This window comes from Falco peregrinus, chromosome 13 (genome assembly GCF_023634155.1).
Source record: "Falco peregrinus isolate bFalPer1 chromosome 13, bFalPer1.pri, whole genome shotgun sequence".
NCBI classification, from domain to species: Eukaryota; Metazoa; Chordata; class Aves; order Falconiformes; family Falconidae; genus Falco; species Falco peregrinus.
Window position 1 is genome coordinate 22,573,658 of NC_073733.1, and position 13,223 is coordinate 22,586,880.

The window sequence follows — 13,223 nt, forward strand, 5'->3', positions numbered from 1 at the left end:
TGACATTCGACTGGCATTAAAGATCACGCAGATGCACACGTGAGCAGTTTGATGTTATACAAGAGATTTCTCGCTGTCAGATTGAGGACTTTTTGTATTTCTCCTCAAAAGGTACTAACACCCTTTGCATTTCTTCCTTAACCACTGCTACCATCTCACTCTGTTCAGTGCATGAATGACACACTGAAGCTTCCGTGGTCGCTCCTGATACACATTCAGTGGCACTCAGACATTACAAAGCAAACTCTTCTGCTCTTAATGTCTTTATAAATCGACAGACAAGAGCTAGAACCGCTGCCAGAGGAACCGTTTCTATGTACTGGTGCTTCCAGCAGCCGCTTCCCCGCTGCCGAGGCCCCGGGGGCTGCCGGGCCCGCTGCTGAGCACGGGCTAGTCTTCCCCCCCGGTCCCTCAGGCGGCCGAGCCCCTCCAGGCCCGCAGCTGCACAGCCCAGCCCCTCCCGGGGCTCGCAACGGCGGCGGGCCGGGTGCCTCAGGCTGCGCGCCCCGCCCCGCCCCGCCCTGGGGGGACCAATCGCCGCGCTCCTGCCCCGCCCCCGCCGCGCGCCTGACAGCCGCGCCGCGCGCATGCGCGCCCCCGCCCCACGGCGGCTGCGCGTGGCGGGGCGCGGTAGCCGGAAGCCCGGAGCCGCCACCGAGCCGAGCGAGGGGGGAGAGCGCCCCGCCGCCCCGCGCCCCTCCGCCGGGCCCAGCGCCGCGGAGCCGCCCGCCGCCATGTCCAACATGGAGAGTATCCTCGGGGCGCGGGTCTCGGCCGTGCGCCCCCGCCGCGAGGGGGGAGTGGGGGGCGGCGCGGGGCCCCCGCGGTGGGCGGTGGCGCGGGTGCGGCCGCTGCCGGTGGGTGCTGGCGGCCCGCCGGGGCTGGGCGGCCCGGGGCTGGGCGCGGGGCGAGGCCGGGGCTCCGGCCGGGCCCAGCCGGGAGCCGGCGATCCGGGGCCGGGCGAGGCCGCCCCGCCCGGGGAGGAGCCCTGAGCCGCCGGGAGGGGAGGGGGCGAGGCCCGGCCCTCGCCGCGGCGGTGGGTGGTTGCTGGGCCGCGGGCCTTGATTGGAAGGGGCTTCTCGGGGACTGGGGGCTGAGGGTGGGCGTGAAGCAGAGAGGAGCTGTGCTTTCTGAGTCGGGGGTCGCCCGCCCGGCGGGTGGAGGAGGGGGCGGGAGTGCCAGTGCTTCTTTCTAACCTTGTGGGGGGCGAGGAGGGGGAAGGTGGTCTCTCGTCTCTCCCAGAGCTGTGCTCCACGGGGGGACGGCCCAGTGCCCGAGGCAGAAAAAGCAATGTACAGTGTAGGGCAGTGCAGGCTGTGCCGCGGGGGTATGCTGCGCAAGGCTGGGGTGATGTCGGCAGTGCTAACTCAGCTGTCCCCCCAAACAGTGACCGCGGCCAGCTGGACAAACCTGGCTGTGTTTCCTGGTGTTGAAAAGAAGTTGCACGTAGGGAAACCCATTCTGGACAAAATTAAACTTTCTTGCTATATAAAACTGTCTTAACACACAGGGGCAAAAAAGCCTTAAAGACTGTAGAGGTTTTGGTGGGGTTGAAGCATGCTGGCAGTGCTCGGTGTAGCTGGTTATGGAAGGGACTGACCAGGGGCTGGAGCAGCTGACTGCGAGTCACAGCTAATGGTGGAAGGTCGGTTTCACTTGGGTTGTGGCACATTGAGAAAGACACTTCAAGGGAGGAGCAAGTATGTGTTCATCAGGGATGGGTGAGCTATTCTAATTTCAAAGGTAAATGCCCTAAGTGAGTAGCTGAGGAAGTTATTTCAAAATAAGCTGCTTTGAAATGCTGCTTCAGTGCAATCAGTGTAAACAGGTGATGTCATATTTTACCTGGCGGTTCTGATCTCTGACCTGAAGCATACCTGAATGAACAACCTAAAGGTATTTTCCTGTTTGGTAAATTGCCTAATCTGTGGCTCAGTGCAGTACACTTACTGCTGCTGTGAAAGGGATGGTGACCTAGGTTTTAAAGCAAAAAAATACAAATACAAGCAGCAATCTTTGTGTTACTGGTAGCTACCGTAATAGATACCCTAGATATAGGCACAGCTGTTACCTTTTTGTGGCTTGCTTGTGGTGTTAATAGGGTAACTAATATATCAGCAGACTTCCTAATGTCTTCAGGTTGCTGTCAGAGCTGTAAGATGCATGGCTGGACTTGAAAGGAAGAAGGCAATTCTGGAATAATTTATATACTTGAAATATTAAAGAAACCTCAAGTACCTCAGAATGTTTAGCTTTATGTGCTTCCACTTAACTGTTAAGCATCTTAGTACTTGCTGCATCTTCCTCTTGAGATATCAAAAGGTGGCATGAAAGAAGCCTATAAAGCTTTGTACTTCCATTTTGTTTGAGAAAGACTGATACTATTTGGAAGCTTTCATCAACAGTATTTTAAGAGTATGGGGTTTTAATTGTTATTTTTACAACATACACTTTATTCTCTGTCAGTAACACTTCAATGCAGTCATTCTAAGCCACTATGAAGGCTTGTTCTACTGTTGTCTTAGAGTTTTCAGCTTAAGCAGGACCTAGAGCTTTCTAAACAGAAAAGGTTATCTTGCTGACTTAAGTATTCTTTCCCGAGAAGTCAGATGATAGAGCTGTTGGGGACCCCAGAATCGCTCACATGACCCAGGGCTGGGAGGCTGCTCTGTAAAGGAGCTGCATGAGCAATTTAAGCCTGAGATCGTGCTGTGGCTTGAAAGGGCAGCCTTGCCTCCTGGTTTGTACCTGGGCATGGTCAGCCAAGGCAGTTTGCTGTGACACTGTTAATTTGTCTTGTTCCTCAGTGGCTGGGTTTTTTTGGTTTTTTAGATGGAGAGGTTTCAGGTAGGCCAGTAAACTGCATTTCCATTTCACTGAGAGCTGAGGACTCTGGATGTGTGAGTGAAAGTAGCTGGCAGAGTAAGACTTTCAGTTCCTCTTAGAGGATGTTTGGTTTGCTGTATTTATCAGTCTGAAATAGGTTTGATGCTAAGTTTAGCGAGCTTGGGATCTGAACTTATTTTTTGTGGCCTTATGTTTTAGAACCCAGATAATAAATAGCATTGTAATTGTAAAGCAGCTTGGTAGATCTTATTGTGTGACATTCAAGGGCTGACTTAAATAACATTGTCCAAGTTTTAACAGCACTAACAGAGAAACACAGTATACGCTAGGTCTGATAGCACCTCAAACAGAGGGCAAAATACTGCAATGAAAGGATTGATCGTGTTCCTGAACCCTTAATGCGTGCTGCAGAACACCTCTTTAATTTGAAGTTTGCTGCAAAGGAACTCAACAGAAACTCAAAAAAATGTGACAAAGAAGAAAAAGCTGAGAAAGCGAAAATTAAGAAGGTAAGCAGTGTGTGAAACAAGCTCTTTATATCTGTTGTTTACATACTGTATCAGGAAACTATGTGGTGTTTTTACCATTTTCCTAGTACACATGCTAATATTACTGTGGTAGATGCTTGTGATTTAAAATATACGACTTATAAATCTTCCCGTACTTATTAATAAATGTGAGGATACATTCTTGTGTATCTTCTTGTACAACTTAAGGTGTTTGCTTCCTGAGAAGATTGTCTTGCATGGATTTTGTTGGACTTTTTTCCTTAAAGTTAAAAATATTTAATGTTGATGTTTATCTTCTTGTGTTAAAAGGACTTTGTAGTGGCTTTGCATGGCAGGGTTTTGGTAGTGGGGGGGCTACAGGGGTAGCTTCTGTGAGAAGACGCCAGAAGCATCCCCCATGTCTGATGGAGCCCGTGCCAGCTGGCTCCAAGATGGACCGGCTGCTGGCCAAGGCTGAGCCCATCAGGGATGGTGATAGCACCTCTGTGATAGTGTATTAAGAAATGTGGGACACACACACACACACACGACCAACTGTGCCAGTGAGAGGGAGGAGTGAGCGTGTGTGAGCAACAGCTCTGCAGACACCAAGGTCAGTGAGGAAGGATGAGGAGGCGGTGTCCCAGGTACCAGGGCAGAGGTTTCCCTGCAGCCTCTGGAGAAGACCATGGTGAGGCAGGCTGTCCCCCTCAGCCCGTGGAGGTAACAGTGGACCCCATGCCAGAGCAGGTGGATGCCCAAAGGAGGCTGTGACCTGTGGGAGGCCCATGCTGGAACAGGTTTCCTGCCAGGACCTGTGGCCCTGCGAGGGACCCACACTAGAACAGTTCATGAAGAATTGCAGCCCATGGGAAGGACTCATGTTGGAGAAGTTCATGGAGAACCGTCTCCTGTGGGAGGGGCCCCACGCTGCAGCAGGGGAAGAGGGTGAGGAGGAAGAAGCAGCAGAAACCACATGTGATGTACTGACTGTAACCCCCATTCCCTGTTCCTCCCCACAAGCAGCACAGGGTGACATAGAGAAATGAGGAATTCAAGTTAAGCCTGTGAAGAAGGGAGGGATGGGGGGGAAGTTGGGTTTTTTTCTGATTTCAGTGGTAACAAATTACACTGATTTCCCCAAGTCAAGTCTGTTTTGCATGTGACCGTAATGGCTTAGTGATCTCCCTGTCCTTATCTCAACCCATGAGCCTTTTGTTATGTTTTCTCTCCCCTGTCTGATTGAGGAGGGGAGTGACAGAGCAACTTTGGTGGGCACCTGGCATTCAGTCAGGGTCAAACCACCACAGGCTTATGAAGAGGAACTTCAAAATAGTTCTTGAGTCCTTGAAGTAGTGAAGAGGGAGACTAAATTTAGTTGACTTTTGTTTTTGTCCCTGAGATACAACCATACTGACGGTATCTGTGTTTTTGTCTTGATACAGGAAACTTTTAGGAATGAGAAAATTATGTTTCTGTAGCTCTGTAAAACCTGCTACTTGAGGTGTATGTTAGATACCTTCCTTGGAAAGAAGTTAGGGGTTCACATCTTGAAAAAGCTTGAGGACTATTGGGGAGGAGGGAGCGGTTTTGTCTCTCAGCAGAAAAGATACTGTGATGAATTGATACTTATTTAAAAAATGAAATAGGCTATTCAGAAATCATGTTTACAAGAGCAGGGAGGGTTAAAATGCTTTCTCTTTTCCTTCTTTTTTTCAACAGGCAATTCAGAAGGGTAACATGGAAGTTGCACGAATACACGCAGAAAATGCAATCCGCCAGAAGAATCAAGCCATCAATTTCTTGCGGATGAGTGCCAGGGTAGATGCTGTAGCAGCAAGAGTTCAGACCGCGGTGACAATGGGCAAGGTAAGCCTGTTTTCACAGATCTGTTGCAAGGATGAGACCTCTGATTTTAGAAGTGACTTAATTGTATCTATAATGAGCTGAAAAGTTTCAGTTTTGGTTCAGATGTAGCTAATAGTACTGGAATCCCCCTGGCAACTGCTGCTAGAAGTAGATTGCTGTCCACTATGTTTTGTAGCTAGTAGCTTCTGTTAGCTGTTATTACTGGTGCTCCTTCAGATACAGTGTGTTTTACTGGTTATATGTAAGATTATTTTGCAAAGATGTTGCTCCCTTTCCAAATAAAGTCATGACATAGGACTTGTGATAGCTATGTTAGTACTGCTGTACAGCTCTTCAGCCAGAGAGTTTGTTCTGCCATGTGATCTGTATACCAAATACATCCCTGAACATTTGACAGGTCTTCAAGACCCAGAAAAGTTATGCCCCGTACACCTCAGTTTTTAGTGAATTATAGGTCAGAATGCGTATTTGAAGTGTTTGAGTTAATTTATAGAATTTGGAGTGGTAGGAACTACTAAAAAAAGTGGTGTTATGGATGGCAATAGCGTGTGCCCTACTGCTTGATACTGTAGAAACTCTGTGGATAGGAGTAGGAGATCTTGGTAAGAAACTGCTCATTTTTTTTTCTAATAATATTTTTACCTCATTTCAGGTAACAAAGTCAATGGCAGGGGTAGTTAAGTCTATGGATGCCACGCTGAAGAGCATGAACTTGGAAAAGGTAAATAGACTTACTTTTTTTGGAGCTGCACATCAAAAGCAGAAAGGGCAATGGGCACAAGTTTTAAAAAAGGGAAATTCCATTTAAGAGAAGAGGTTTTGCAGTGAAGTTGGTAGATCCTGGAACAGGTTGCCCAGTGTGGTTGTGGAGTTCTTATAAATGGAGAAGCTCAGAACTTGACCGGGCAGGGCACTGACCAACCTGCTTGAACTGCAGTGTTGCACCCATTTCAGAGTTGACACTGGGAGAGGAGGGGGATGGGGGCAAGCTTCTGATCTCCAAGAGCTGCTTGCCCTTGTAGTGTGATTCTTTTGCCAGTTGAGATACGTTTCTCTCCTGTTATCTGCAGATCATTGATTTAATTCATATTATTTCATAGATATCTGCACTAATGGATAAATTCGAGCATCAGTTTGAAACGCTAGATGTTCAAACACAGCAGATGGAAGACACAATGAGCAACACTACTACGCTAACAACGCCACAAGTAAGAACAGTAAATTTTTTTAAAAGGTGATTTTAAAGTGTCTAAGCTGTACGGTAACGTCTAATTCTCCTCTTTCTGCCTACTTTGAGACACAGCAGCAACTGGAACCTTTTCACTTTGTGCTTCTTTGTGATAAAGAGACTATTTCAAATTATACTCACAAGTACAGAGGATCACATATATGTATTTTAGTTTATTTCACTTTTATAGGAGGCTTTATATTATGTCTTAAAAACTTTAACTCTCCTACTGAATAAGCAACGTTTTGATTAGTTCTTAATGAACTTCTGAACCAGAAGACACTGCAGCATTAATTATCAAGGCAGAATATGCTATGAGAAGATCAATAATTTTAACTCACTGTTATTAACAAAGTTACGTTAGTCACTACGAAATTAGTGGTAGCGTATGCAATGGAAAGGTTATTAATTGCCTACTTTCAATTTATGGACATGTTTACTGAAATAAATCTTTAAGCAATGCTTGACATAGCTAAGAATTCCCAGCAGCTGTCCCTTTGTGCGATCCTACAAGGAGCTACACGTGCTATTCTAACAGTAGTTTTGTCAAGAGAGAAATTTACTGGGCATAGTACTTTGTAAATAAAATAAACAAACCTAACCCCAAATCCAACAAATCTATTGGAGATGGTTTTGTTTCCATGTTGTGCAAAGCTAATAATCAACACTTGAAATATTCAAGTATATGTTTGGGGTTTTTTTACAGATAAGTTTGATTCTTTAGAAGCATTATTTCAGAAGCTAGACTTCAATTAATAGGATTTTAACAGGCTGAGCACCTCTACTCATTATTTCTGTGTTGTGGTGGTGAAGCACAAAAATGTTTGTAAAAGGCATTTACCTTTAAATCAGTTTTGTTAAAATAATTTCTCTTAAGATTTAACAGAAGAGGTTGTCGTAAACTACAATATGCAACAACTAGTTTTGTTTTTCTTACTCTAGAATCAAGTGGATATGCTTCTACAGGAAATGGCAGATGAAGCAGGGTAGGTAAAATTTGGAGTGACTATTTCTTGAATAAATTTTGCTGCCAGCAATCCTTTCTGGTTACCTTGAAGGTTAGATACCCTTGTTTTATACATCTGTTCCTTGGAGGCAGAGAATAATCACCATTTTCCTTTCACTTCTGGACATCGCTTTTTTAATGGTTTAGTTGCCAGTATTTCATTCTGGTTTCACTCAAAAGCACTGTGAATGTTAAGATGCAGGGGTGGTTTTGCAAAAGCCTAAAATCAATGTTACTTGCTGTGTCAGGATAGCGTTTTATTGTTTACTTGGATTGGCTTTAGCGTATAGCAATCCTTGCTACGTTTCTCCACACTTTTCTTCCCTCCTGCCCCTTACCACATTAAAACTTCCTGTAGCTCTGCTCTCACAAGCTAGGCATTGCAAAGCAGGTCATCATGATGTGTTTAAGTGTTGGGGGTATACTGAAATATTTCAGAGAATTTTACTTGCTTTCTTGGTGATGCATAAGTTGGAAGTATTGCTCTGTTGGCTTGAGGATAAATACCTCAGTAAAACTTTTTTTATGAATGAACTCTATTGTTTATACGTACGCTACATCCGATACACCTTTGTTAAACGGCAATCTTGCTTAGTTCTGATTAAACAGAATTTATTTAGCTATTGCTAGTTACACGACTTGTCATCTTGGTAAATTTACTGATCAAGTTGTCTTAACTAGCTGGAGTACAGTGTTCATGGGATGCTGGTGGCCTCATGCCATCTCAGTATTCCTCTGCTTGTCAATTACTGCGCTGCTTCCTTCAGCCATGTACGCCTGACTCGGTTTTTTTGCTTTGTTTCCTCCTATTAGTCTTGATCTGAACATGGAACTACCTCAAGGACAGACAGGTTCTGTTGGTACAAGCGTTGCCTCAGCAGAACAGGTAAACATTGGATTCAATTGAAACTGATGTTTTCTGGAGAAATGTGGTATGAGAATTAACGCTTTGCTCAGTCAAAACAGGCTTGCTCAATTGTAATTAGATTTTAGCTGTCCAAAAGAAATAGTGTGCAGTTAAGAGTCTTGCAATCAAAATAATTTTAACAGTATGTTTGTCTGCTTAGTAAATCCAGAAAGTTTAGATGTTTCAGGGTTTTTGTTTTTTGCATGGTTATTTTAGAGTTCCAAACAGTTGACTCTCCTACCTACTCCAAATTTAATCCATCTCCCATAGCATACACGAGGCCTTTGGGGTTTTTTTCCCCTTTAGTGTGTGAAAGGTCTTATGGGACTAGTGCAAAGGAATCCACATTTGCTGTAGATGGATAGCTTAGCATTTTTTGTGCATGAACAGACCCTGATGTCAGGGTTGCACAGATGTCTTGGTGAGCTGCTTTCCCCATTCTAGGGGAATATGTTTGAGAGAATGGAAAGAGAACAGGTTTTATTCTGTCATCCAGTCCTTGTGGAGAAGGCTGTAGGGAGCCCCATCTTAACTGACTAATCTTTGGGAAGCCCTGAGAATTCAACATTCTTTGAAAAGTTCATTTTCACCTTGTACCAGACCCCCTAAAAAGTTGGACCTACTGTCTCACTGCTCAGTTGGATGCCAGCCTTGGTCAGACAAGACTGCATCCAAGTAAGGATGCAGTTCTGTAAGAGCTGATTTGCACTTGCAAAAATGATACATTAAAGAAAAACCCAAACAGCCCTATCTCTGCTTGCTGTGTTCTGAAACTCCTTCCTAGGTATCCACTGCGGGAGGTAAGATAGCTGTATGGACCTCTGGTCTCGCCTGGTACAGCGTACAGCCATTTGTAAGGTCTTAAGCCAATCTTGCTAGAATTGTACGTGAGAGCATGTCCTGTCATCTGGACATGAGATTGCTTGACCATTGCAGAACTTGGCAAAAATGAATTTTCATATTACTCATCGCTGGTTTCTTTGTGTTTTACAATTCTGCAGGATGAGCTGTCACAGAGACTGGCCCGCCTACGTGATCAAGTTTAAGTTAAAGAAAGTTGCCGTTCTTTGTAAATGCTTTCAAAATACCCCTTCTGTAACTTAACCCTCCACTACGCTAGAGAGGCGTATACAGTATGGCCTAGGTATTTGAGTATTTGTAATATAGGGTACTCCACTCCTAGCTTGCTACTCTTTCTAAAATACATTAAGTAACCCAAAAATATCAGCTCTCTAATGTCCTTTTCTGTACATTTTGAAGTTGATATATTTTTTGCAGGCTTTTTTCACAAAATCAAGTTGATATTAAGTCAGCTAGTAATGTTGGTACATACTAGCTAATAGACAAGCAGAGTGTCATTGATATATATTTTAAATTATGAAGTGATTTTTTTAAATTATGAGAACTGTTTATGGTTGGAGAACTGAGGTATTCGGTTCAGGTGATTGTTGTACATAACTTTCGTACGCAGCCAAACTCCTGGAACGCACAAAGGTGGACAGTGTGGACTTCATGGAAAATACGCTTCTTAAAACAAATGAGTGGACTTCAGTCTGAACTTTTTAGTCTGTTAAAGCTAGGGTAATCATGCTGAAATTAGTGGTTTAGATCAAAAATCAGTCACCAAAAGCTGGTTTCATATAATTGGGAACTTGTATGGCATCATCACTTTAATACAGGAAGAATAAAATATATTTTTCAACTTCTGTCAATTCTGTTGAGTGTTGCAGCTTGCTCCTTGTTTAATGTCAGGTGCTGTAGCTTCTCCATTTTGCTTTCTTCTGGGTATCCTGGAGTGCAGCCAGTTATGCCACTCACACCTCTATTCTACCGAAGTAACATCTAGTTCCTTGTCAGCAGGGAACTCGTACTATCTGTTTTTATAGATTCAAGCTGAGAAGCCTTATATGAAGTAACTGAAGCCTGCTTTTTGCATTCCTTCTTACTCTGTCTTTGCTTTTAATCTAGTCACTTTTTTCATAAGTAAGGACAAGTCTCGTGATCATATTCCATGCCTCAGTGTTCTTCCATATATGAAAAAATACAGAAGTGCTCTTCCTCGGGTTCAGATCTTCACAGTCCTTCATGAGTCACTGTCCCGACCCTGTCTTCTCTAACCGGGGCGCTCCCTTAGGTCAGCTTTTCCTCCTCTGCATCTCATGGCAGGTGAGAAGTGGATGAGTAGTGTCAGCCAGCTCGATCAGAGGGGGTTATGTTGGGTTAAGAACAGCCGCTTTATTTTGTAAGGTATAATGTTGCTCTCTACAGATGAAATAACATTTGTAATATTGCAGTTGTATGGATAAACTAGTTTGTTTTAGTGATCCCTTTATATTTCTGCACAGTAAGAGAATCTACTGGCTGCTCTCAGTAGCTTCAGACTTCTGCTGCAGTTGTGAAGTAAAGAAATGGTTAGCAATTTGTAGCTGAGACTGCTTGTGATGTGTTGTGGTAAACAGTGATGTTAAAATTATCTTGCTGACTTTTGGGGCTCACTTTTTTATGTTTTATCTTTGTAGGGGTGAGGGAAGGTGTAAAGCACTAGACTTGGAATTAGTTCTTGATATGCTGGCGTTCCAGATCACATGCGTTTCCCTAGTGTCAGGGAAATAGGAAAAAAATACTTCCCTTTTTTTAGTCAAGCAGGATTTTTTCAGTGAAAAACGTGCAAAAATGATGAAACATTTCGGAGTGGTTTCAAACTATATTTTGAATGTGTTACTTAAATCACTTTGAAGGTTTAGCAGGATGCTACATACTGAAGTATTCAAGGCTACTGTAAAAATAAGATAAGGAAAATAAGATACACAAAACAACCTAAAATATTGTGCGATTGTCTCTTACCACACTGGCAGCCTAAACTTACAATTTGTTTCACATGGGGTCTTTTCACTTGTTTACATTTATTTTCAGTGCAGCTTGCTTTTAAACACCTTGAGTGTTCCTCCTGTAAATAGGAGAAATTGGAAGATGTTTAAAAACCATGTACTCACAGCTGTAGTCTTGGTACAATCCTTTGAAATAATTAACAACACGGCTTAGGATCGGGGTTATGTACTACGTTTTATTTTCCCCCTTAGCTCCTTCTGCACAATACAACAAAAACAGAACGGTGTATCTATGCAGCCAGGTTGCCCACGACTGTGGTAACTGCTTGTGTGCGTGCCTTAGCCTTGCTGAACTTACTGTGTTTTGTTGGTAGTCAGTTACTTCATATCATTACAGGACTGGAAACTTACTGTTGTGGAATAAATCCGCCTCTGAGTTTACTTTATGGCTGCTTGTTGATGGAGCTGTACCATAGAGTGCTAAGGTTTTCAGTGTTTGCTATTAGACAGCTTTAGCTACCTTGTTTGGCTTATTTTAATGTGAAAGATTATGCTGATTTTAGACTGTTCCTGGCCATTTTTAAACTATTTGAGGGGGCAGACAGCAATTCTGATCTTGGGTTTTCTGAGTATGTTGCCTTGCCATGAGCCTTGGGGCTTTGGCAGAATTTAAAAAGACGAGACTGTTCGGTTGCTGCAAGATAAATATTAAATAAGCTTCGTTATCCTACTGGCTATATACAGCCTGTTTCATGGTTCGATCTTATCCCAGGCTTGCAGGCTCCAGTACCGGAACAGATTTCCAGTATCGTTTCTTTAAGGGATTAACAAGTAAACATAATGGCTTGACTGACATAATTAAAGTTACCTGTGCGGGATTATGATGCAAAGGAGGTAGGCAGGTGTAGCTGACTTGGGGAAGAAATACATGTTTGAAACAATGAATTCTTGCTCCACTGACTTCACTCTGCAAATCGCTGCGTATTTTAAGGGGGGCAGGATTTTGTACTGGCTGCTTCTGTGTATAGGACTCCTGCCCTCTCCTGGGGAGAATGATTGCTCTTTAGAAGCACTTTGTGAGAGCTGGCATTCATTCAGAAAGTGTTAGCAGTTAACATTTTATATGTATGTATTTTTCTCAAGCCTTTTGGAAATCCTTAAAACTGAAGGTTACTCTTGGCGTAACCTTTGAGGGTCTCCTCTTTTCTCTCATTTGCTCTTTTCTGAACAACTCTGGCTCCTCACTCCTATGTTGCTGTGTTTCTTGTAAGTTGACTGTATGCATTTATAAAGTTCATTTCATGTTAAATAAATTGTATGAGCTTTTATGTAACCTTATTACCAGATAATATTTCAATATTTATGCTTATGAGCAGGCACATCTAAAGTGAAACATTACTTGAAATGTTGCAAGATGGTTTTGGTCGACTTTTTTTTTTTTTTTTTTTTTTAATTAAACCTTGTTTACTAAAACTGCTAGTGTGTGGTAGCATTAGTCTTCATTTGTTTGAATTCCAAAACAGAGAGCCGTGAAAAGCTTCAGATGAGAGGAGAGGGAAGGGAAGGGAAAGAAGAACAAGAACTTTAGCTTTCTTGATTGCAATGGGATAAAGTGATCAAGTTGCCTTTGTGGAGATCCTCAGAGCCAAAAAATAGTGAAAATTTGTTAGAATATAATCAGCAGTTGTGTACAGAAATAAATCCTGAAGCTGGTGACATGTATAGAGAAGAGAATAATTTTTGTAGCTCTGGTAGAGTTCATTTTGAAAACTGCTTTACTTGTATGACGATTTGTAAATGTAACTGCAAGTGGTAAATAAAATTGTACAGACAACTTATTTCAGATGTGTTCCAATGTTATATGGCTATTTGGTGGGTCTCAGGACATGGATAAACAAGCAGATGTCATGGTGTCACCGATGTTTTCCTGTGAGAAGATAATCAGGAAATTAAATCTTTATGGAGACAAAAATAAGAAGGTACAGTGGGTACTATTGAGAAGGATTTTGGGTAACAGTTTAGGGAGTGATTAAGTATAACAACATGAAAT

At 43.3% G+C, this 13,223-nt stretch overlaps 1 protein-coding gene across 1 annotated transcript; it reads left to right on the forward strand.

Moving 5' to 3' along the window:
* Window positions 1-593: 593 nt before the first annotated feature.
* Window positions 594-13,011, forward strand: CHMP1B (charged multivesicular body protein 1B). The gene is made up of 8 exons (XM_055818069.1): window positions 594-750; window positions 3,259-3,356; window positions 5,058-5,204; window positions 5,857-5,925; window positions 6,305-6,412; window positions 7,375-7,418; window positions 8,252-8,324; window positions 9,347-13,011. Exons 1-8 carry the CDS (start codon window positions 735-737, stop codon window positions 9,389-9,391), a joined length of 600 nt encoding a protein of 199 aa, XP_055674044.1. The 5' UTR covers window positions 594-734; the 3' UTR covers window positions 9,392-13,011.
* Window positions 13,012-13,223: the final 212 nt, after the last annotated feature.

Excerpts from the sequence above, each read along its gene's own strand:
- CHMP1B (XM_055818069.1), top strand. Across the intron at positions 3,357-5,057 it reads AGAAAGCGAAAATTAAGAAG|GCAATTCAGAAGGGTAACAT; the intron begins GTAAGCAGTGTG and ends TTTTTTCAACAG. Across the intron at positions 5,926-6,304 it reads AGAGCATGAACTTGGAAAAG|ATATCTGCACTAATGGATAA; the intron begins GTAAATAGACTT and ends ATTATTTCATAG.